Source organism: Rhinatrema bivittatum, chromosome 10 (assembly GCF_901001135.1).
Source record: "Rhinatrema bivittatum chromosome 10, aRhiBiv1.1, whole genome shotgun sequence".
NCBI classification, from domain to species: domain Eukaryota; kingdom Metazoa; phylum Chordata; class Amphibia; order Gymnophiona; family Rhinatrematidae; genus Rhinatrema; species Rhinatrema bivittatum.
In genome coordinates, this window is record NC_042624.1 from 74,248,102 (window position 1) to 74,269,647 (window position 21,546).

Genomic DNA, 21,546 nt, shown 5'->3' on the forward strand with positions numbered 1-21,546 from the left:
TCTGTGAAAAAAGAAAAAAATCTGAGCAGAGTCCAAAGCGGCTTTCAATTATATGAAACTTCTTCCTCTTCTAGAAGTAAGAAAGTCAATTCCCAATCAGAATCCTCCGATGTCTCATGATCCAACATTCCCAACAGCCAGCATCTTGCTAAACATGCTTTGCGCATAAGCAAATTAAAACCAGCACGAAACTTCTACCAGAACCAGAGACTCCTCCTTAGTGCAAGTGCCTCTCTGCACCTCTGCAGGACAGAAAACCACTGGTGATAGTTGAGGAGGGGATTACCCTGCCTCGCCTGCCAGAGCTGCTAGGGAATCAAAAATGCCGCTGTTTCCACACTGATGGGGAAAGCCTCAGTGCTAGATCCTGTCACCCGTGAGGCTTGTTCTACCTGTTCAGTCATGCTTGACGCAGATACCCCCCCCCCCCCCTTCTGAACGCTGATGCTGTGCACACACACTATTCCTCCCCACACCACCAGCAGCACCTCAACGGCAAGCAGGGGAACAGTCCCTCAGCGCCATGGAGCCAACATCTGGTCTCCTCTGCAGGCAGAGAAGCTGCTGAAAATCCTCATTGCTGAGCTCCCCGAGCTGCTGAGGTAGCTTCTCCCCCCCCCCCCCCCCCAGAACTTCACTGCTGTAGATTCCTCCATCAAGTTTCTTGTTCTCTCTCTTTTTTATTTTTATTCTCCGAGAACAAATAAAGATACATAGAAACCAATACTTTCTTTTGGTGCAGAGGTTCAGGTTCCAGGAGCACAGGCCGCATGGCAGATCAGAAAAGAGCCAGAACACTGGCTATATCAGTTTGCTTTTGCCAAACTTTAGCAACCCAGCCCAGGACAAACTGTATAAAAGGGATCCTTCCCTGCACCACTGGGCTTGCAGTGCAGAACTGCCAGCAAGTTCCACTGCTGTCTCGTAGGGGATGAGGGATCTGAACCACCAGATGTTCACCCCCATGGACCTCCAGACCAAGCTATTAGAAGGGTCACCGACCCCCTGCTTGTCCACCTCAAACCGGGGGGGGGGCCCTCCAGGACCTCACAACACCCTTTCTTTCTCTCGCTAGACTGCAGGTTTTATACATCTACCATCTGCTGAAGACAAAGAAATACTGAGGGACTGCAGGTGGTACACTGGGTTATGTAAAGTGTCAGTGAAACTTTCTCTGTCTTCATCTGCTGGCAGGGAGGCAAAACTCAGGATTCTGGACTGATCTGGGTACATACAGGGAACTTTAGTTTGTTGGCCAGCATTTTCATTTTGAGGTTAGTCTTTTGCTGTACAGACCTGCTCCTGAACTACCATGTTTGAATTATTTCTTTCCAGGCATGTCATGCAATAGAAGTTTTATGCTATATGCATTCACTGAGCTAGAGACCTAAAGCAGTTTTAGACAGATAAAAGGCAAAAGGAGCCAAAGCATGAACAGAAGTTCACTAGAGTATGATGGATATCTCCGTGGTCAAGAGATTAACATTTAGCTAGTACAAGGTACATTTTTTCAAAATGCTATTTCCCTGTACGTACCAGGATCAGTCCAGACTGCTGGGTTGTGTCTCCCTTCCAGCAGATGGGGACTGATCCTTGGTACTACAGGAATGAAAATTAACAGGTAAGAACCAATTTTCCTTTAGTTTTGCTTAAAAACAGTTTAGAGAGAATTGTTACCTGTCTTCATGGCTTCCAGTACGAACATCCTTGACAGCAGCGAACCCACAGGGTACCCGGGTGTATTTATTTAGATTGTCTATGAGAGTTTTCCCTACTTCCAGGTAGTATGGGTCTCCTGTAGCCTGTTAAACATGGAATGTTTTGCTGTAAAATCAAATCTCTATACAAAATATTTTGTTTGAAATGTCACTGCCTTAAACTCCCTCTCTTGAAATCTCTATATTACAGGTTTGTCATCACTATTTAAATTCCATATTATTCCCCCTCTCATTGCCCATCTTGCATATAGTTTGTGCGCTCTTTGTGTCAGAGTGAATTGGTGAATTAGGGCTATAAATCATTGTAAGCATCATCTATCCAGTCAGAAATTATACTAAAGCAGCATGTAATTTTAACTCATCCAAAAGTCTGCTATGTCAAAGTATTCTTCTTGGCTATGTACAGTGACAAACTACAATAGCGTTAGAAGAGAATGATTGCAAAAAAAACCCCAAAAAACAAACCACCCCCTACCCCCGACAAAGTTTATTTTGCTACCATGAGAATATAGTGCCACATTTCAATGTTATACTATCAGAGGCAAGGGGGACATTTTGGCTTAGCTGAACTGTTGTGCTGCTTTAGATGGCTAAAAGAGACTGTATTTCACTATTAATCATTATGGACAACATTTATGCTGGAATAACTGCGCTGAACAAGTCCATTCTTCTACCTGCACATTTCATAGTAGCCACATAGAAGAGTTACTACATATGGGGCCGATGTAATAAACCGTGCAAAACCTGCCTCAGGTTTTTGCATGGTTAATTATGCGGGATTTTCCGTGCTTAGTGTGGAAAAAACATGCATACATATTCGCGCAATAACTCAAGGCAGGCTTTGTGCAAGTGCATGCAAATGCCATGTAAAGGAGGTAATTATCTATTCATGGGCTATGCAGAGAGCTGGGCTAGTAGGGAGATCAGTTAGTGCAGGGATTTTTAAGCGACTTTTTTAGCAGCTGGGTCAGGGTAGGAGTTAAGTGAAAGCGCCTGTCTGTAAGTTCTTTGACTCCATTGCTGGCAAAGCTTTATTGAGCTACTTTAAACTCCCTTCATTTCTTGAATAGTTCTCTGATGCTAGGCTGTGTGTCCATGCAGCCTTTTCCTCACTGGGCACCCGGGGTTTGCTGAGCGATCGCTCCTGACACGTTGGCAGCTGTGGCTCCGGGCATCCCAGAGATCACTGGTCCGTCTGCTGTTCCAGTTCCTGCTCTCTCCCGATGGGGCTGATCCATGCTAAGCGGCCCTGGGCATCCGGTGAGGAAAAGGCTGTACAGACACACCACCACACCAATGCCAGAATTGGAGTAAAAGGGCCAATAGGAGCTGGAATAGTTTATCTTTGAATAAAGTGAGGCTGATGTAATCAGCAGTAAGTTAGAAATACCCATCATGAGTCTGCAGCATTTTTTCAATTGCTCCTAATATAGTGCGGGTTTTTACCGCGGCTTTCTGCATCGGGGCTTATAGAGGTATTTGTGCGTGTATTTGGTTTTGCACACAATTTTTTACACACATCTAATCTGCATGCTGCCCCTTATTACATCCCGTGGAAGCGCCTGCTTTTGCAGCGTGCACTACAAAAAAAAAAAAATATATATATATATACACAGAAAATGTATACCAATTTCATCGGCCCCTATGTTACTAGTAACCATTATGTTGCACGCTTATCCTGCAATAACTGTGCTGAACAAGTCCATTCCTCTGCCTGCACGTTTCATAGTAACCACACAGTAGAAATGGCTTACAGATATAATGCCCTTGCTCAAAATACTAAACAGACTCTTAAAAGTACAGACAGAACAGAAACAAATAGAAAGCATGCTATTCATAGTCCCAGCTCAAATCCCCCCGCCCCAACTCCCATGCCATTCCTTTTTAAAAAGAATGCCAGCGTTGCTCCTGTCCTCTTCCCCACCCCCCTGCCACCCACCCCCGAATCACTCACCAAATTTGGAAAGTGGAAAAGTTTGAAGTCCCCAAAAGGACCTACCTCCACATAAAGTCTGGTGCGGCTAAGTTCATCTGTTTCATAGTTATTAAGGGGAGTCACACACACACACATTACTTAATGAGAAAACAAATAGCTTTGCACTGCTCCAAATCATTCACCAAATGGGAACCTGAAAAGTGAAAAAGTCAGATATCCCCCCCCAGAACCTACCTCCACACAAAGTTCAGTGGAGCTAGGTCCGACTATTCCGTAAAACACGAACCACAATACAAACATTTTCCTAGCTGAGATGCCTTTGTTCCTACTGAGCCCAGACTATAAAGTAGATTTTTATTTAGTAGTATAAGTGATAACAGTAGGTCACAGAACTAGGATTTGTACCACATAAATCCAGCTGGAGCTAAATATTAAATTATTAAAGGAAACACTTACTTTATATAAGAAATAGGTACTTTCAGCAAACTCTGGCCGCAAGGGATGCTGAGCCCAGTGAACTCTGAAATCTGTAGTAAAAGCCTAAAGAAAGGAAGGAAAGCAACATAATAGTCATTATAGTCTTGGGTCTCACAGATACTAAGCATGAATTTATTTATTTTTTGTATAATGTAAATTTTTATTTTGGAACTGTTATGATGGCAAAACCGAATATACGGTATACAAAACATGTTAAAATAAATGAATAAATAATTTTGGATCATGCTTCCCAATGATTGGAGAGTCTGACCCCTACTGGGGTGACAGAGGTTGTGTTTGGCGTCACTGGCTGCGGCATGGCCTCCTTCAAAAACCCTGTTTGACTTTTGAGGGTAGTTTGCTGAGGGGGCTTTTGTTGCCTATGATCCCATGGGCGTGCTCCGTGTTTGCAGAATTTGAAGACGAGGCTGCTGATAAGTAGTAGGTCTATATTGCGTGCATTGCCTACAGGATTTCCGTGGATAGTACATTTTTTTTGTACTGCGAGAATGGGCGTTTAAAAGTAGTAGAATGGTTGCCTGTTAAAGTGAGGGATTACACTGCTATGTTTTGTTCCTTAATTTATGCTGTTTCACGGGGCTTATCGCCAAAGAAGTTATCACCTAGACAAGGGAGATCTGCTAGTTTATCATAGCTTGATCTCACACACAGCCAAGATGCGGATGCTGAGTCTCTGGAGGTAGTCTCAAATGCTTCGCAGACAGAGCAGAGGAGATGGATTCCTTCCTCAAGGTCAATTAATGGTTGAGAAGTGATCTGCTCGCCTGTGTCAGAGCACACAAAAGGCTTTAGGAGTTGTTGGCAATCATATATGTATTGCAACATATAAAATTGGTGTTGCTCGATACAAGAAGTAAGCATCAAGCTTTGAAAGATCTTTTTAGCAAAGTCGTCTAAGTATCTTATTGTCTTTTCCTGGAGGAGAGATGGCATGGAGCTTCAACTTCTTTGCCTTCCTTATAGCAGACTCAACCACTACTAAAGTGTGTGGGAGGTGAACTGGGCTATAACACAGATTTTTTAAGGCAGTATTTCAGGTACAGCTTCCTAGCTACAGGCAAGTTGGATTGAGGAGATTTTTAGGATTTGAAGAGGACTGGCTCCAGTAGTGAATGAGGAGGTAAAGCCACTGGCTCAGAAGGAACATCTAGTATTTTTAAGAGCCCAAAAACATCTTTACGAGGGTCTGGGATCTTTCGGATCACCACATTAAGCATGGTTCCCATCTTCTCCACAAATTTAGGATATGTAAGATCCTCAGGTGGGGAGATGTGTTCTGGAAGGTTTTCTGGTTCATCAGAAGTGAGACCAGTAGAAGAGGTCTGAGACAACGAAGGTGATTGGTATGGAGGATGGGAATCTGGCCTTTGCCTCCTCTTCTTGATCAGGGGAAGCCTCCAGTGACTCCAGACTTCTCAGGCTTTGTCTTGGAGCGTGCTGAGTGGTTTGCAGAGAAACTGGTTCTTTGTGTAACTTGTGAAATTCTGAACTTGGAATGTTAAATCTTGGAGGACTGACTTCTGGATGAAGAGAAGAAAAGAAGCCAGATAGAACAGCCAAGATTTGTTGCATGACTTCTATGGAGCTACGTCTTGGGGATCTTGGAAGCAGATGTTGTGCGAAGTGAGGTGGAGACACAGAACGGTGGCCCATGCGTGGCTGCACAGCTACCTTGTAAATATCTGAGATGGGAGACTGAAGAGGTCTTTACTATCTTGGCCAAACTTGCTATCTTGACATGAAGAAATTTCTAGGCAACAATGAGCAGTGAAAGTGTAGATATCGTCCAATAAATTAGTATTCTTACCGAAGGGGTTGACTTTTTAAACACTTTGCTTTCTTCAAAGCCAATTCCAGTACCACTGACTCATGTGGGCATTGTACCTTTGATGACAAGGACAAAGTTGCACTTTTTTTTTTTTTTTAAATTTAAAGATCCAACTTCTCTGCTATAGGTAGAGTAGATAATGGCTTTTGCCACATTCTTGTAGAACTATGCAGTGAAACTGCCACTACTTGTCTTGAATGTAGTTATATTTTAAGATATCAAATATATCTTCCTTAAATTCTGCAAGGTAGATGGAACTGTCATAGCCATTTTTTTAAGAAAAGCTGGATATAACATCTATCAGAGATTTACTTCTGGGAAGTTGAGGAGAGGGGTCTGTTGGAAGGCTGGTAGTTTTTTCAAACAGAATGATATGAGAGAATCACATGACTGTGAGCCTTCTTAAAGTGTCCAGCATTATTATAGGTGGGTCTTCTGATGTTGTCCTATCCTTAGACAAAGAGAAACCTTGAGACTTAAATTGCAGATCAGACTGCATGGTACCTTGCCTGGCTTGATAACACAGAAAAGTAGACTGAGTTTCAGGGCCTTAGATCCAAAACAGGAGACTGAGATCAATGAGATGGAGAACCAGCAACGTCAGAGTAATTTTTGGCAAAATCAAGACATTTTTCTCAGGAAGGAATTATGCTCCACACTAGGGGAAGTAATCCCACTGGAAGAGCTATCTGATTCTGAACCAAAATTGACAAGGCTGGTTTAAATTCCAAATTAATTCAGTTTTTTTAATTGGTTGGTGATGTTATCAGGGTCTCAGCTCTGAGAAGTAGATAGTGCCAATAAGAATATGGTTCCTTTACTTGTCAATGGTGCTGGCGAGATTTCTATACCAAGGAGTAAAGTGCATCTTAATTCCGTGTGCCGAGGAATCATCGGTGCAGAGCGCGCGCTCAACTGGTCGGCTACCAACTTCTGAGCTGAAAAGCGCAGTTTCTCTCCTTCTTTAACAGAGGGGGGAATAATGCCCAAGCCAAGACTTCAGAGTCATGGCACTTAGCATGAGAGGACTCTGGACCTTTCTGCTTGAAGCAGCCATTCCTCAGCTGATGGCAGTTTCCTTTTCATTGCTCCAGAAGATGGAGGAGAACTCAAATGTTCCTAGAGTGAGACGCCTGAATTTTATATCCCTGGGAGATATTCGGGCACAGACAGCTAGTTAGGGAACTCATGCTACGGTCCTAAACAGATGCAATGTTCATGAACATCTGGGACATTTTTTCTTGTCCGCCACTAGAATTAGAGCTGAAGCTAAGTTGAACTCAATTTTCAAAACTTTAATAGAAAAAAAAATTGCTTTGGGAGATATGAGAAAATGAGAAAATAAAAATACGAAAATGCTAGATGAAGAAATTAAAATAAAAAAAATTAAGAAAATAAACTGAAAGCAAAAACTTGCGGCTGAAAAGAACAAAAATGCATCCTTTTTCATGAACAAAATAAAACAAGTCTGAGGAGACATAGCTGCGATTTCTTGTTCTTTTCTAAGCTCAGAGCATTTTTCCATCTTGGTACCATCAGATGACGTTGCCTGTTTGTGTGGCTGATTACTGTCCTGCTTGTCTACGGAGAAAGAGGTTAATTTTCTCTCATCCCCTCAGGCAGAAACTTCAACAGCAAAATGAAAATGCAGCAGAAATTCTGCCTACACACCAAATTAGTGTTCACCGGAACAGAAAAGGACAAAAAGTTTCTACTATCACTGCTATAAGAAAGCTTTTTATGTTTCATTCTTACAAAGTCAGGTTGGCTCTTGGGACTTCTCCTGCCTTACCTCCGGAAGGAAATTATGCTTTTTTATGACCTGGTACAACATCTCATGTGTCTCTATAGCAGGTCTAATGTCACCTTTCAATACCTAGAAATCAAAGAAAGAAAATTAAGCACAAATGCAAAATCATTTAAGAAAGTACTTAATTGATTTTAAAAAAAATGTACTTGCATAGCTGCAAAGGCCACATGTATTCTACCTGTGGGCTTTGCACTAAATTTTGAAAGGGAAAAACACAAGCAAACTTTCCTGTTGAACTCTGTCTCAGGAAAAACAACCTGCAGATCTCTGCTTTCTCTGTGGGTGCTTTTCTCCAAGGAAAAATACTGAAATGTGGAAACAATGCATGTACTTCTAGCAACACGGAGGGTGGACAGTTTCAAGAATCTCTTTTACCTGGTAAATCAGCACTTCCTAGGGTAAATGGCTTTTAAACATTGCCTTGTCTGTGATATTATAGGCTATAGTGACAGAATTCCCTCGCTGCAGTGCACTTCCAGCAATAAATAATATACTGTAGAACAGTTTTGAACTCAAACAGGGATAGCAACACTGGGACTCAGGAGAGGCCCATTTCTAATTCAGCCAACACAGAAACAGAATGCATTTTCTCTGAAGTTAAGGCTTTAAATTAACTCTCTGCCTCTCATGCTAACCACAAGCAAGCATGTGAACTCATGTGATCAGAAATGGATAGGAAACTTCCCCCAAGGCTGAATCTGACTGCAAAATGCCAATATTTAGAAAGATTCTTTGCCTTTCTGTCGGGGTCTGCACATAAGGTTTTCACAGTGGGGCTGGACTTTATAGCCTTTCTAGACCCAACTCTTATTTGTCTTTCCTGCCTCTCAATGCTAAAACAGAGAAAATGTCCTCAGCTTTTTTCCCCTCATTGAATACCAGTAAAAGGTATATTTTCACATTCTCAGTATACACAAAAATGTCACTAACAGCAGCCCTTGAACTGCATCTTCTTACACCTCTTACCTGTAGACCAGGAAAGAAAGCCAGCAAAGCGTCCATCCAAGTGCGAGCAGTCAGCATTGGTTTGTGAATGTGCACATCCAGCAGAAGAGGTGGCTGGCTGATGTATCTCATTATGGCATCATAATGCTAAAGAGAAATGAACAACGCATCTCTGCGGCATCAGACACAGGCAACAGGCTCTGTACGGGTCTCTCACGCTATATCAGAGAACACCTTGCACCAGTTATTAAAGAGAAACGGAGCGCTCCTGTTTGCTCCACCTAGTAATATAGTACACAACACCTACAGATTTTATATTATGCCACATTTGATCACTTATAAAAGTAAAAACAAAAAAACCCCATAAATATGCAATCAGATTTTTTTCCTTATATGTATAATGGACCAATTCATTACCATTCCCCCAAAGAAGAGTTTGTATGCAGGATAGGCATGATACTCAATCTAATAATATCAGTTGATGGCCCTAAGTACGCTGTAGAATATTTTTATATTCAGATTTTAGAAACAGGAACAGAAGTTCTCAGAGTACATTTTGCAAACCAGGCTATGAGAAGCGCCTATTACAGTTCTGCCCAAGATAAGGGTGTTACACGATTACCACAACACCAAAGCATGTTCTGCACCCTTCCCCCATCTCCTCTCCAGAGTCAGGAGAGCCACGAAAAGTTATTATCAGACATTTGTAAGAGAATCTTCAGAGAGCCCATTAATGTATACTTCTGATGTTACCTCTGGATTTCACTTTGTACTTTGTCTTATCTCGAAATAAATTATATTTATCACAACAACTGTGAAGATTAAACTTCGGCTTTTTAAAGTGCTATCTAGATGGCTCAAAGCAGCAACTTCCCTGTTACGAAGGCTCTCTTACTTCTTCTCTCACTATTTCTCTTCTTTCTTTCCTTGTGTTAATAATATTTTCAAATGTGTCCACACTTTTGGAATAGAAACTGTGCCCTTTAATTATGGCCACGCCCCCTGCATTTACAGCTCTCCTTCCCAGAGTGCACCTCTTCAGCTTTGTGCAATAGTTCTTCTTGGTGTGAATCACCATAAACGCTTGTGCTGAGGGAGCTGCACAATAATGCTTCCATCAGCTTACACACACGGGGAAGCGGCTTTCAAAGCCTTTAAACCCATGGCACCAAATTTTAAAATACATTTACTCGCTTAAGACTGGGTTTTACATGGATAAATGCACTTTACCCTTGTGAGTGGGCTTTTGAAAATATCTACAGTATATGCTATTGAACTGTCAATAGGTTTTACCAATGTTAAGTGCACTTAACGTGGGTAAAAGGTTTTGGAACACTCCTTTTGCATAACTCCTTTTAAAATTCACCTGTTAATTCTCCTCAGGAACTAAATAAAATGGCTGCACACTTTGTTCTACCTGCTAACTGAATTATTTCAAAATGTTTTACTAGTACCAGCTGTCACCTGTTGAGGACTCACCAGATACTATTTGTGCCCTGCCAAGCCTGGAATTAGCACTCCCCCCCAATCACTTTCCTCTTGAGCTCCGGCCTCCTCTACCACCCTTCACTCTCACGGATTTTGCAGGGATTGTGCACGGGCGACTTCTTTCAGGGTGGCGTCTCTCTAGTGCTGCACTGTATCCTCCCTCCTTGACTTCCTGTTTCTGGCCTGCAAGACGCTGCAACTGCCGAAGCCATGCAGGGATACACCTCAGCAGGGCATGCATGTGCATCCCCCGCAGGTAACCAACAGGCTCCCAGCCTAAGCCGATTATATACAGATTTCTGCATGAAAATGATTGTGATTCTGTCCTACTAATTTCCCTCCCTCCCTCCCTGCCCCAAGTCCACCCATCCTACTGCCTGTTTTTCTTATACAGACTTTTAGAAGGCATTTAAATCCTGCCTAAACTCCCACCTTCTGAGCCAACTTTAAATCCTAAAACTGGTTCTCCCTAAAGATGGCCTTGTTATTTTAGACCATTTCTATAAGGGAGTTCATGAAACCTCGTGTGTGTCTGCCCTTTGTCTTGATCAGATTGCAAACAGAGCAGTGACTATCTCTATGTGCCCCTACAGTGCTATATACATCCTGCAGTGCTATATAAATGTTTATCGTAGTAGTAAAGAGGTTAGAAACTCCACAGAATGAGCTGAATTCAAACAAGAGCTCCCAGTAGAAAGCACGCATCCTGAAGCTTCCCGCTACTTATCAACCCCCAACCCATTATTTCTACAATTTAAAAACAGATCGTCTATAGACAAAACTTGATATATGGACAATAAAGGTAGAAAAACAAACTTACTGTGTTAAATCTTTCTAGAAAACTGTCATCGCCAAGCAACACATAGGCTTTCAGTAAATATTCATAATAAGAATCTATTCCTGCTCCAACTCCACTGTCTAGAAAAAGCAAACAGAATACATTACCACTAAACTGCTGAAAACATGTCACAAATTTCTTTTAAAAAAACAAAACAAAACAAAGAAAGAAATCCCAGGGTGCCAGAAACCCCTCAGATGTTGCTAGCCACATAAACATCTATTGGTGAAAACGGATGCAGGTGTCAGTAGCTCCTGCAACTGGATGTGTGTCAGAAATCCTTCTGAAAGTTGGTAGCCAGATTGCCACCTATTACTACTAGATGTTCCACGCAGCATTAATGGATCCACGCATATGTGTAAATACAAAACAATATCCCTGTCAACATCCCCATGTGTACTGAAAATTTGGTGTGTATAGGGCACTAAACACAAAACAGGCTGATATTCAGTGCTACTTAGCTGGATAAAAAGCGACTTATCTGGCTAAGTGGCGGCTGCTGAATATCTGGCTACATTCAGCGATTGCTACTTAGCCAAATAAGTATTTATCTGGCTAAGTAGATAGTCGATATCTTGGGGCCAGGCAATGGAAGGATGTCAGAATGCCTCTGTATCGCTCCATGGTGAGACTGCACCTTGAATACTGTGTGCAGTTCTGGTCACCGCTTCTCAAAAAGGATATAGCTGCACTGGAGAAAGTGCAGAGAAGGGCGACCAAAAATGATGGGGCTTGGAATGGCTGCCCTATGAGGGAAGGCTAAAGAAGTTAGGGTTGTTCAGTTTGGAGAAGGCAACTGAGGGGGGGATATGATAGAGGTCTACAAATAATGAAAGGACTTGAACAAGTTAATGTAAATCAGTCATTTACTCTCTTTAGGGCCGATTCAGTAAAGTCCGCAGGAAAGCGGACGAATGCCCGCTCTCCCAGCACGCGTAATTCAGTATTTAAATTAGGCCCGGCGGTAGAAACGGACAAAAGGAGGCGCTAGGGACTCTAGCGCGTCCCTAGCGCCTCCTTTTGGCCCGGAGCGGTGGCTGTCAGTGGGTTTGACAGCCAACGCTCAATTTTGCCGGCGTCTGTTCTCGAGCCCGCTGACAGCCACGGGCTCGGAAACCGGACGCCGGCAAAATTGAGCGTCCGGTTTTCGACCAGACAGCCGCTGGCAGACTTCAAAATTTTTTTTTTTTTTTACCCTTCAGGACCTCAGACTTAATATCGCCAGTTAAGTTAAATGGATAATTTATACTTGCCTCAGAGCTGGTCTAACTTAACTGGATATCGCCAAGATATTAAGTCGGAGGGTGCACAGAAAAGCAGTTTTTACTGCTTTTCTGTGCACTTTCCCGGTGCTCGAAGAAATTAGCGCCTACCTTTGGGTAGGCGCTAATTTCTGAAAGTAAAATGTGCAGCTTGGCTGCACATTTTACTTACTGAATCGCGCGCGCTATTAGGTTTGGCGGGTTGGACCCACGTTTTCCGCCCCTTACTGAATAAGGGGTAAGGGAAAACGCGTGTCCAATGGCAGGTTAACAGTGCGCGGAGCGCACTGTACTGTATCGGCCCATCAGATAATAGAAGGACTAGGAGGCACTCCATGAAGTTAGCAAGTAGCTCATTTAAAACAAATCAAAGAAAATTATTTTTCACTCTCTGCATAGTTAAGCTCTGGAATTCATTGCCAGAGGATGTGGTTACAGCAGTTAGTGTAACTGGGTTTAAAAAAGGTTTGGATAAGTTCATAGAGGATAAATCCAGAAACTGCTATGATGGTAATTAATAAGCAATAGTAGCTTGTGATCTATCTAATGTTTGGGTACTTGCCAGGTACTTGTGTCTTGGAAACAAGATACTGGGCTTGATGGACCTTTGGTCTGACCCAGTATGGCATTTCTTATGTTCTTATGGATGGATTGGAGCAGGGCTACTTATCAGGTTAACTTAACTGGATACGTGTTGATATTCGGCCTTATCCAGTTAAGTTAAATGGATAATTTATACCTGCCTCAGACCTGGTCTAACTTAACTGGATATAACTTATTACGTGGCAATTTTGATGGGGATATTTAGCAGCATAATCAACAATCATGCTGCTGAATATCCCATGAAGGTTCACTGGATAACTCTTACCTGGCTATCTTACACAGCTGCTCAGTTTTGAATATTGAGGCCAAAAGTTTTGGATTTTTTTTGGGGGGGGGGGGAGGGAGGAGTTAGAGAGAGACAAAAGGCAATATCATAAACCTTATTTCCTCTGGAAAAGTTGCTAAAAATCGCAAGTCAAATCAGTTTTCACAGTAGCTACTGGACACCCACTGCCTCTTCTCAAGTCTGCCGGCAATGGTATGTATTATATACAGAAATCAAAAAAAAAAAAGAGAGCAGGGAATTTCACTGTTTCTTCTTTATCATTTTTCTCATCTTGTTTTCTTGTGCATAACCTATTGACACCCTGAAAATTAGGCTGGCATGAAGATGTTTCCATAAAGATGGACCCTGCAGAAAACAGTAAAACACAGAGGGCAATTTTCAGAAGCCATTTAGACAGCTAAAAAGGGCTTCTGAAAACTAGCCAGCCTCAGCCCGGCTAAACGTACATACAGGGCCCCACTGCATGGGCACGCCCACTGGCGCTCCGGAGGTCGCACGTACATTGCCTTTCCAAATCTACACAGTTTATATTACAGAAGCGAAAGTACTCGTGTACTTTCATTTTGAAAGCTGGGGTAAAGACCAAAGGTACCCATGGACTTTGCAGACACACAGGCAGTTTGAAAATTGCCCCTGGAAAGAACATGAAGACATTTTAGTTTTACTTTTTTTTTTTTTTTTGCCAGTTTGAAATATTTTGTTTAGCGTGTCTTGATCTGAAGGACACACACACCTTTGCGAACCCAGTCTCCAGTATGAATGTTAATAGTAACTCCCACTAGGTTACTGCTACGCTGTCGTTTCTCCCAGAGAAAATCAAGAGCCTTCCGTGCATATTCCTGTAAAAGAAATACAAGATGCAGGGGTTTTCAGGTCTTTCATGCAACATAACATAGGTCTCTGTACAATGCCACAGAAATAGTTATGCTGTTTAAGGGACTGCCTTTAACAGTACTTATAAACGTGTGGGTGCCAGAGCTTATGCATCTTTGCAAAGCAGATAAGAAACAGCATCAATTGTGATTAGGTCAGCATTTGTTATCACCATGCACTATCAGGCCTATGCATAAACCTTAGATGCAAGTGAAAGCCCTCATATGCATACTCAAAACAGTGAACTATGCAGGAAGGCCTTACTGTGCCCATTAAGAGAGACCCAGATAGATGTCTGTGTGCAAATGGCGGAATTTCATAGGAAAATTAGTTTCTTACCTGATAATTTTCGTTCCTGTAGTACCAAGGATCAGTCCAGACTGCTGGGTTATGCCTCCCTTCCAGCAGATGGAGTCAGAGAAAAGCTGAAAAGCACCCCCTAGATATACCGGTGTGCCACCTGCGATCCCTCGGTATAATCAATATCAAAGCAGAATGAAACATCTCATCCTGTGTGGTTTTTTTTTTTTAAACAACCAATGACTAGATCAAGTAAGGATACTTTAAAAAAAATACCATGAAACTTGTTCCTCTTGTTTTGTTTTTTTTAAGCAAAAACTTGCTGAACTACAACTGCAATAAGAAACCAACAGAGATATGACAAGAAAACGAGCGGACTCTCCTGCAAGAAACCTACCCGGGCGGGCGTCTGGACTGATCCTTGGTACTACAGGAACGAAAATTATTTATTTATTTATTTATTTAAAATTTTTATATACCGGCATTCATGTTGCAAACACATCATGCCGGTTTACATATAACAGGGGTGTACAGTGAACAATTCAATAACCTATTTGTGTAGAAGGAAGCAGTTACAAATAACAAGGTAATAGAACTGGGAGGAGAGAAGAAAAGGGAGAGAATAACATTAGGTATAGGTATTTACATTAGTAATAACATTTTTACATGTGGAAGTGGTAGAATCTGGCTGAATAGAATTAATCGGTGTCCGGGAAAGCTTTTTTAAACAGCCAGGTCTTGAGTCTCTTCCTGAAGGTTGGGAGGCTGGGCTCCTGTCTAAGGTCCGGTGGGATGGAGTTCCATAGAAGGGGGCCGGCTGTTGAAAAGGCCCGATCTCTCAAGGTAATGTGTTTGGTAGTTTTGGCTGGGGGCACTTGAAGAGATCCTCTGAGTGTGTCTCTTGTTGGTCTGGAGGAGTTATAAATTTGGAATGGGACTTGTAAGTCGAGTGGGGTGAGTTGATGGATGGTTTTGTATATTATGGAAAGAGATTTGTAGAGGATTCTAAAGTGAACAGGCAACCAGTGGAGATCTTTTAGGATTGGAGATATATGGTCCCTCCTCCTGGAGTTTGTCAGTAATCTTGCCGCAGCGTTTTGTAACATCTGGAGGGGTCTAGTATAGGAGGAAGGTAGGCCCAGAAGGATAGAGTTACAGTAATCGATCTTAGAAAAAATGATGGCTTGTAGAATGGTTCTGAAGTCCTGAGTGTGGAAGAGTGGTCTAATTCTTTTCAGAACTTGGAGTTTGTGGAAACAGTCCTTGGTGGTTCTGTTGATGGAAGCTTTAAGGTTCATCCGGTTATCAATTAATACTCCTAGATCTCTCACCTGTGTAGTAGTTGGGATAGTTGGAGGATTAGAGATGGCATTGTTATCTGGGGAGATGACAAGCAGTTCTGTTTTAGAGGAGTTTAAAACTAGGTTTAGGTTAGCCAGGAGATGTTTAATTTCGAAGAGGCAGTTTTCCCAGTGAACCAATGTTTTTGTGTAGGATTCTTTAATGGGTATCACGATCTGGATGTCGTCTGCGTAGAGGAAATGTTTGAGGTTAAGGTTGGAGAGGAGTTGGCAGATAGGTAAAAGATAAATGTTAAAGAGTGTAGGTGACAGTGAGGAGCCCTGAGGGACTCCTATGGATGCGTCCATTCGTGAAGATTCTTTGTTCTGTATCTTAACCTTGAAGCCTCTGTTGGAGAGAAAAGATTTAAACCATGAGAGAGCGGTGCCTGAGATACCTATAGAAGCCAGAATGGAAGTGAGAATGGAATGATTGACCGTATCAAAGGCGGCTGATAGGTCCAGTAGAATTAAGAGGAAGGATTGGCCTTTGTCAAGGCCCATTAATATGAAGTCAGACATGGAGATGAGGAGGGATTCTGTGTTCAGTGATTTGCGAAATCCGTATTGTGATTGGAATAGGATTTTGTTTTCTTCTATGTATTCGGAGAGTTGAGTATTGACAACTTTTTCTAGAATCTTGGCTATGAATGGAAGATTGGCGATAGGATGGAAGTTGTTGGGGTCTTTAGGATCCAAGTTGGGTTTCTTGAGTAGAGGTTTGATGGAGGCCAATTTGAGGTCGTCAGGATATAGTCCTTGGGAGAGTGAGCAGTTTATGATGTCCGACAATGTTTTAGCGATGGAGTCAGGGATGGCCAGGAGCAGTTTGGTGGGGATAGTATCCAAAGGATGGGAGGAAGGTTTCATTCTTCTTATAAGAGTTTGTATCTCTAAGATAGAGATGGGTTCAAGTGTTTCCAGACCATTGTTGTTGAGGGATGACTGTTGAAGAGACTGGTAAAGAGCAGGGTCGGTGGGATTAGAAGGCAGATGAGTTAGAAGGCTGTTGACTTTGTTGTGAAAATGAAGAGCAAGTTCTTCAGCTTTGGATTGTGCTAGGTCGTTGGGAATCTCCTGTGGGATGATTTGGGTGAGATTGGAGACATAGGCGAAGAGGGCTTTTGCGTCGAAGATTAAGTGGTGAATCTTGGTTGCATAGTAGTCCCTTTTGCATAGTAGTTGGTTGCATAGTAGTCCCTTTAGTAGTTGGTTGCATAGTAGTTGGTTGCATAGTAGTTGGTTGCAACCATAGTAGTTGGTTGCATAGTAGTCCCTTTTGCATAGTAGTCCCTTTTGGATTTAGAAATTATCAGGTAAGAAACTCATTTTCCTTTCCCTGTACGTACCCGGATCAGTCCAGACTGCTGGGATGTACCCGAGCCGCCTTAAAAGGGGTGGGACCCAGAGAGTCCCGCTGGAAGCACACTGCTGCCAAAAGAATCTGCAGCCGGATCCCGGACATCCAACCTATAGTCTTTAGCAAACATGTGCAATGACTTCCAAGTAGCTGCTCTGCAAATTTCCTGAGGCGAAACACATTGGCTTTCAGCCCATAATGCCGCCTGAGAGCCTAGAGAATGAGTCTTGAGACCGTCGGGGACAGGTCGCCTGCGACATATGTACGTGGAAGCAATAGCATCCTTTAGCCCAGTGGTTCTCAACTGGTGTGTCGCCAAGAACACACAAGTGTGTCGCCACACTTCCCGGTCCCCCGCTGACCTGGCTGCTCCCCGGTCCTCCTCCGCCCGGACTGGAGTCAGCGGCACCAGATTGGTCTCTTCTTCCCGCCCCCCCCCCGCGGCCCAGAAGAGGAAGTGGTGAGCAGCGGGTGCGTGCGCGGGAAGAAGAGACCATGCTAGTGTAGTCAGCGTCGGCCCGAAGAACAGAAGAGAGGCGCGGCCGGAGGAATGAGCAGCGCGGCTCAGAGAAAAATGAAGAAGAACAGCAACCCCCACGGCCGATGGGACTCCTTGCTCTGCGAGGGCTGAAAATGAAGGAGGTTAAGGTTGGGAGGAGGCTGCTGCTGCCGCTAGTTCCGGAGAGAGAGAGAGTGAATGAGCAAGCAAGCATGTGTGTTTGAGATCCTGTGTGTGAGTGAGATAGCATGTATGTGAATGATTGAGAGCCTGTACATGTGAAAGAGAGTATGTCTGTGATTGAGAGCCTGCCTGTGAGAGAGAGAGAGCATGAATGTAAATTTACCATTGGGAACCTGTATGTGTAAGTTTGTGATTGAAAACCTGTTTGTGTGAAAGAGTATGTGTGTATGATTGAGATCCTTTGTGTGTAAATAAGAGAGAGAGCATGTGTGTCTGTGTGTGATTGAGAGCTGGTTTAGGTGAGAGAGCATGTCAGTATGTGATTGAGAGCCTGTGTGTAAATGAGAGAAAAGAGAGAGCATGTGTGTCTGTGTGTGATTGAGAGCTGGTTTAGGTGAGAGAGCATGTCAGTATGAGATTGAGAGCCTGTGTGTAAATGAGAGAAAGAGAGCGAGCATGTTTGTAAGCATGTTGAATGAGAGTCTGTGTGTGAGAGAAAAAGACAGCATGTATGTGTGTGATTGAAAGCCTGTGTGTGTAAGCCTGAAAAGATAGACAGCATGTGTGTAAGTGTGTAATTAAGAGCCTATATAGGTAAGAGAAAAAGCATGGGTATATGTGAGTGACTGAGAGCATGTGTGTATAGGTGTGTAATTGAGAGCCAGTATGAGAGAGAGCTCTGGTATGTGACAGAGAGAGAGGAGAAAGTTCCAAGCAAACCACCCCTCCTCCTGCTAATTCAAAACAATCTCAGGACACCTGAATATCAAATGTTCCCAGGTATGCACAGCAAAAAAAATGTTGTATCTTTATTTTTCATTACTGGGTCTTTGTGTCTGCTATTTTGAAATATTTTATTGGTATCTAGAAATGTTTTATTTGAGTTTTTAATTATTGGATATTCCACTCATCAGCTGTTTCGAAATAATCTATTCTTTTTGTTAGTATGGTTTTACTGCTACTGATTTTATATTTCTTGATTTGTTTTAAAGGATGGGTGATGTTTCTTTTTTCCTTTGTTACACTGCATACAGAGACTCTGGCTTGTTGCAGTTTCCAATTCAGTTTTTGTCTGCATGCTTCTAGTTATGAGTTTTAGTCTCTTTATTCTTTGTTAGGTGGGGGTCAGCACATGTAATTCAGGTGAGGTTTTTCTGCTGGCGTGTAGTTTCTGTGTAGGGCTCTATAGCAGCCTGACTTGGTCCGTTTTCCTAATAGGAGATGTATTGGTGTCTTAAGGCCTGGTGTAATATTTTCAGTGTTGCCTTTTCTTAGGTAAGGTGGTTACTGTTTAAGTGCTGGAAATTGGTGCTGTTTTGGTGTGGGTTGTTTACTATTTATGCAATTTCTGTTCAGACAGAATATGTATCTATTCCTTGTGTCATTTTAAACAAAAAAAATAATTACCGGACCTTTACTTTTTATTTCCGCCGTGAATTGTAATGAGTAGTGTGTCACATATGTGAGCGTGGCCTGTCAGGTGTGTCACGATGGGGAAAAGGTTGAGAACTACTGCTTTAGCCAACGGGCAATGGTAGTTTTGGAAGCCTTATATCTCTTCTTTGAACCATTCCACAAGGCAAAAAGATGATCCGACCGACGAAAATCATTAGTTACCTCCAAATACTTTAAAAGGGTCCTACAGACATCCAATTGTCGCAACTCTCACCCGTGAGAGGATCGGATATCCTAGTCTGAAAAGGATGGTAATTCCACCGACTGATTGACATGGAAAGTCGAAACTACCTTAGGCAAAAAGGAGGGTACCATCCGCAGGGACACTCCCTAATCCGATATACGTAAAAACAGTTCCCTACAAGACAATGCCTGTATTTCGGAAACACGTCGCGCTGAACAAATAGCCACGAGGAAAACCATTTTGAGGGTTAAGTCCTTCAAGATGGCCCGCTTGATAGGCTCAAACAGCGAATCGCAGAGGCCACGAAGGACCAAATTTAATAGCGGGGCCAAGGAGAAAAAAAAAGCACGCTTTTTAGCAGGCACGTTCATTTTTTGCATGCCCACACTCAACTTTTTCAGCACAAGTTTTATTACAAAGGCTCCTATGTCTGAATTCCTAGTCAGGAGTCATGGCATTAAAAAATAAATAAAAGTGTTAACTAGATCTTCTTAAACACTAGATTTTTCCTTTAGTTAAATATTTTGCCTTTTCTCCAGAAACTACTTGGCCTTTTAGTTTCAGTGAGTCATTTTGTTCATTTACTGCAACATACGGAGCCGCAATATACTGGAAGATAGTCTGAAGCAGCCCACAGTAAAACATATCCAAGAACTCTTGACAATATGCTCGTGTACACTCTTTCCAACCAAATACTACCCCAAACCAGTTTCTGTGCTTGCTTTTATACAGTTCATTGATAATTAAACCAAGTAAGAAAAGCATGTTATGTCAAACAGAACAAGTGCGAGCCAAAAGGGGTCTGAATAGTTTCAAATAGCCACACCACCTTTTACACAGGATGAGGAAAACCTGGTGAACGAGTTACATTTATATTCAGAATTGCATGTGCCAAAAGTATTAAAAGGGATACCTTCAAATAAGCTTTTTTTTTTTTTAAACTTTAATAAGACAGAGAAAGGAAAGGGTACTTCCCTTACTAAAGAGCTGCCGGATTCCACCTGTTCTCCTGGGGGAAGGGAACTGGCCCCACCAGCTAATCACCCTCCGGCGGCGAAAAGCCGAGGCAGAGAAGGGTCCCCGACCCCCTGCTCGCTCCCCTCAACACCAGAAGGGATAACCCTACCAGGGCCTAACAACCTCCAGTGAGTGACACCAACAAAATTCTTCATTCTCTTCTCCCTCTTTGTTATCTATTTATTTATCTATTTTCAGGATTGCACCTCTACCATCTGCTGGAGAGAGAGAAATACTGAGCGACTGCAGGTGGCACTCCGGGTTATATGTCAGTGCCAGTAAAACTTTGTCCCCATCTGTTGAAAGGAAGGCATAATCCCCAGGAGTCTAGACTGATCCGGGTATGAACAGGAAAGAGGCCTTGAAGAGCACAGCACCAAATAGTGAAACTTTTCTATTTGAGGTTATAACATCTTCTCATTGAACATTTTCTAGATGCTAGGAGAAATCTGCCCACTTCAGAGAGGATATTAACTTGCTTTCAACACCCATGCAATCAGAGACAAGAGAAGGTTGAGATGTAGACAATTCTTGTTGCTCTTTGTGATCACAGATGAGAATATGCACAATTTTACCAGATGTTGAACAGCTAAGTGTTGCAGCCATGGAAACCAAACTTGGCAAAGCCAAAATGGGTCTATTAAAAATCATTTGACCCTTTTCCCTTCTTCTGAAGTGCTTTGGTTATAAAAGGAACTGAAGTGGGGGAAGGGGTTAACAGCAGTCCCATCTGCTGTTAAGTCTGCCCTTCTCTGGTATCCAGGAGCTGGATGCTGAAAGTTGGTTGTTTAATGAGCTGCAAATAGTTCTCTGACCAGGGTACCCCAGAATTGGAACTGTTCAAGCTACTCAACCATCCAAAGATCATTCATGTGGCAGCAATAGGCAACTTAATTTGTCAGCTATCCGATTTTCTCTTCCCGGATTATAGATAGCTTGAATAAGAATTCTTCAAGAAATTGCCTATTTCCAGATCTTACAGGCTTCCTGATAAAGGCTGAAGGAGCCTGTGCCTCCCTGTTTGTTGATGTAGAACATGGCCATTTATGGTTACTTTGTGCCGTAACCAGGAACTGAATAATTTGAAAGCATTAAAGATGACAATTCTTGATGGTTCATGTAA

The 21,546-nt window shown here is 42.6% G+C and overlaps 1 protein-coding gene across 1 annotated transcript in view; it reads right to left on the reverse strand.

The window, feature by feature from the left end:
- The window catches only part of EDEM3 (ER degradation enhancing alpha-mannosidase like protein 3), a 93,800-nt gene that overhangs the window by 42,053 nt on the left and 30,201 nt on the right, over positions 1–21,546 (reverse strand). The window contains exons 8-13 of the mRNA XM_029617611.1: positions 13,946–14,051; positions 11,044–11,141; positions 8,757–8,882; positions 7,773–7,856; positions 4,111–4,194; positions 1,678–1,802 (exon numbers count right to left, since the gene is read on the reverse strand). Coding sequence (XP_029473471.1) covers positions 1,678–1,802; positions 4,111–4,194; positions 7,773–7,856; positions 8,757–8,882; positions 11,044–11,141; positions 13,946–14,051 — 623 coding nt within the window. The remainder of the gene's footprint in view (positions 1–1,677; positions 1,803–4,110; positions 4,195–7,772; positions 7,857–8,756; positions 8,883–11,043; positions 11,142–13,945; positions 14,052–21,546) is intronic.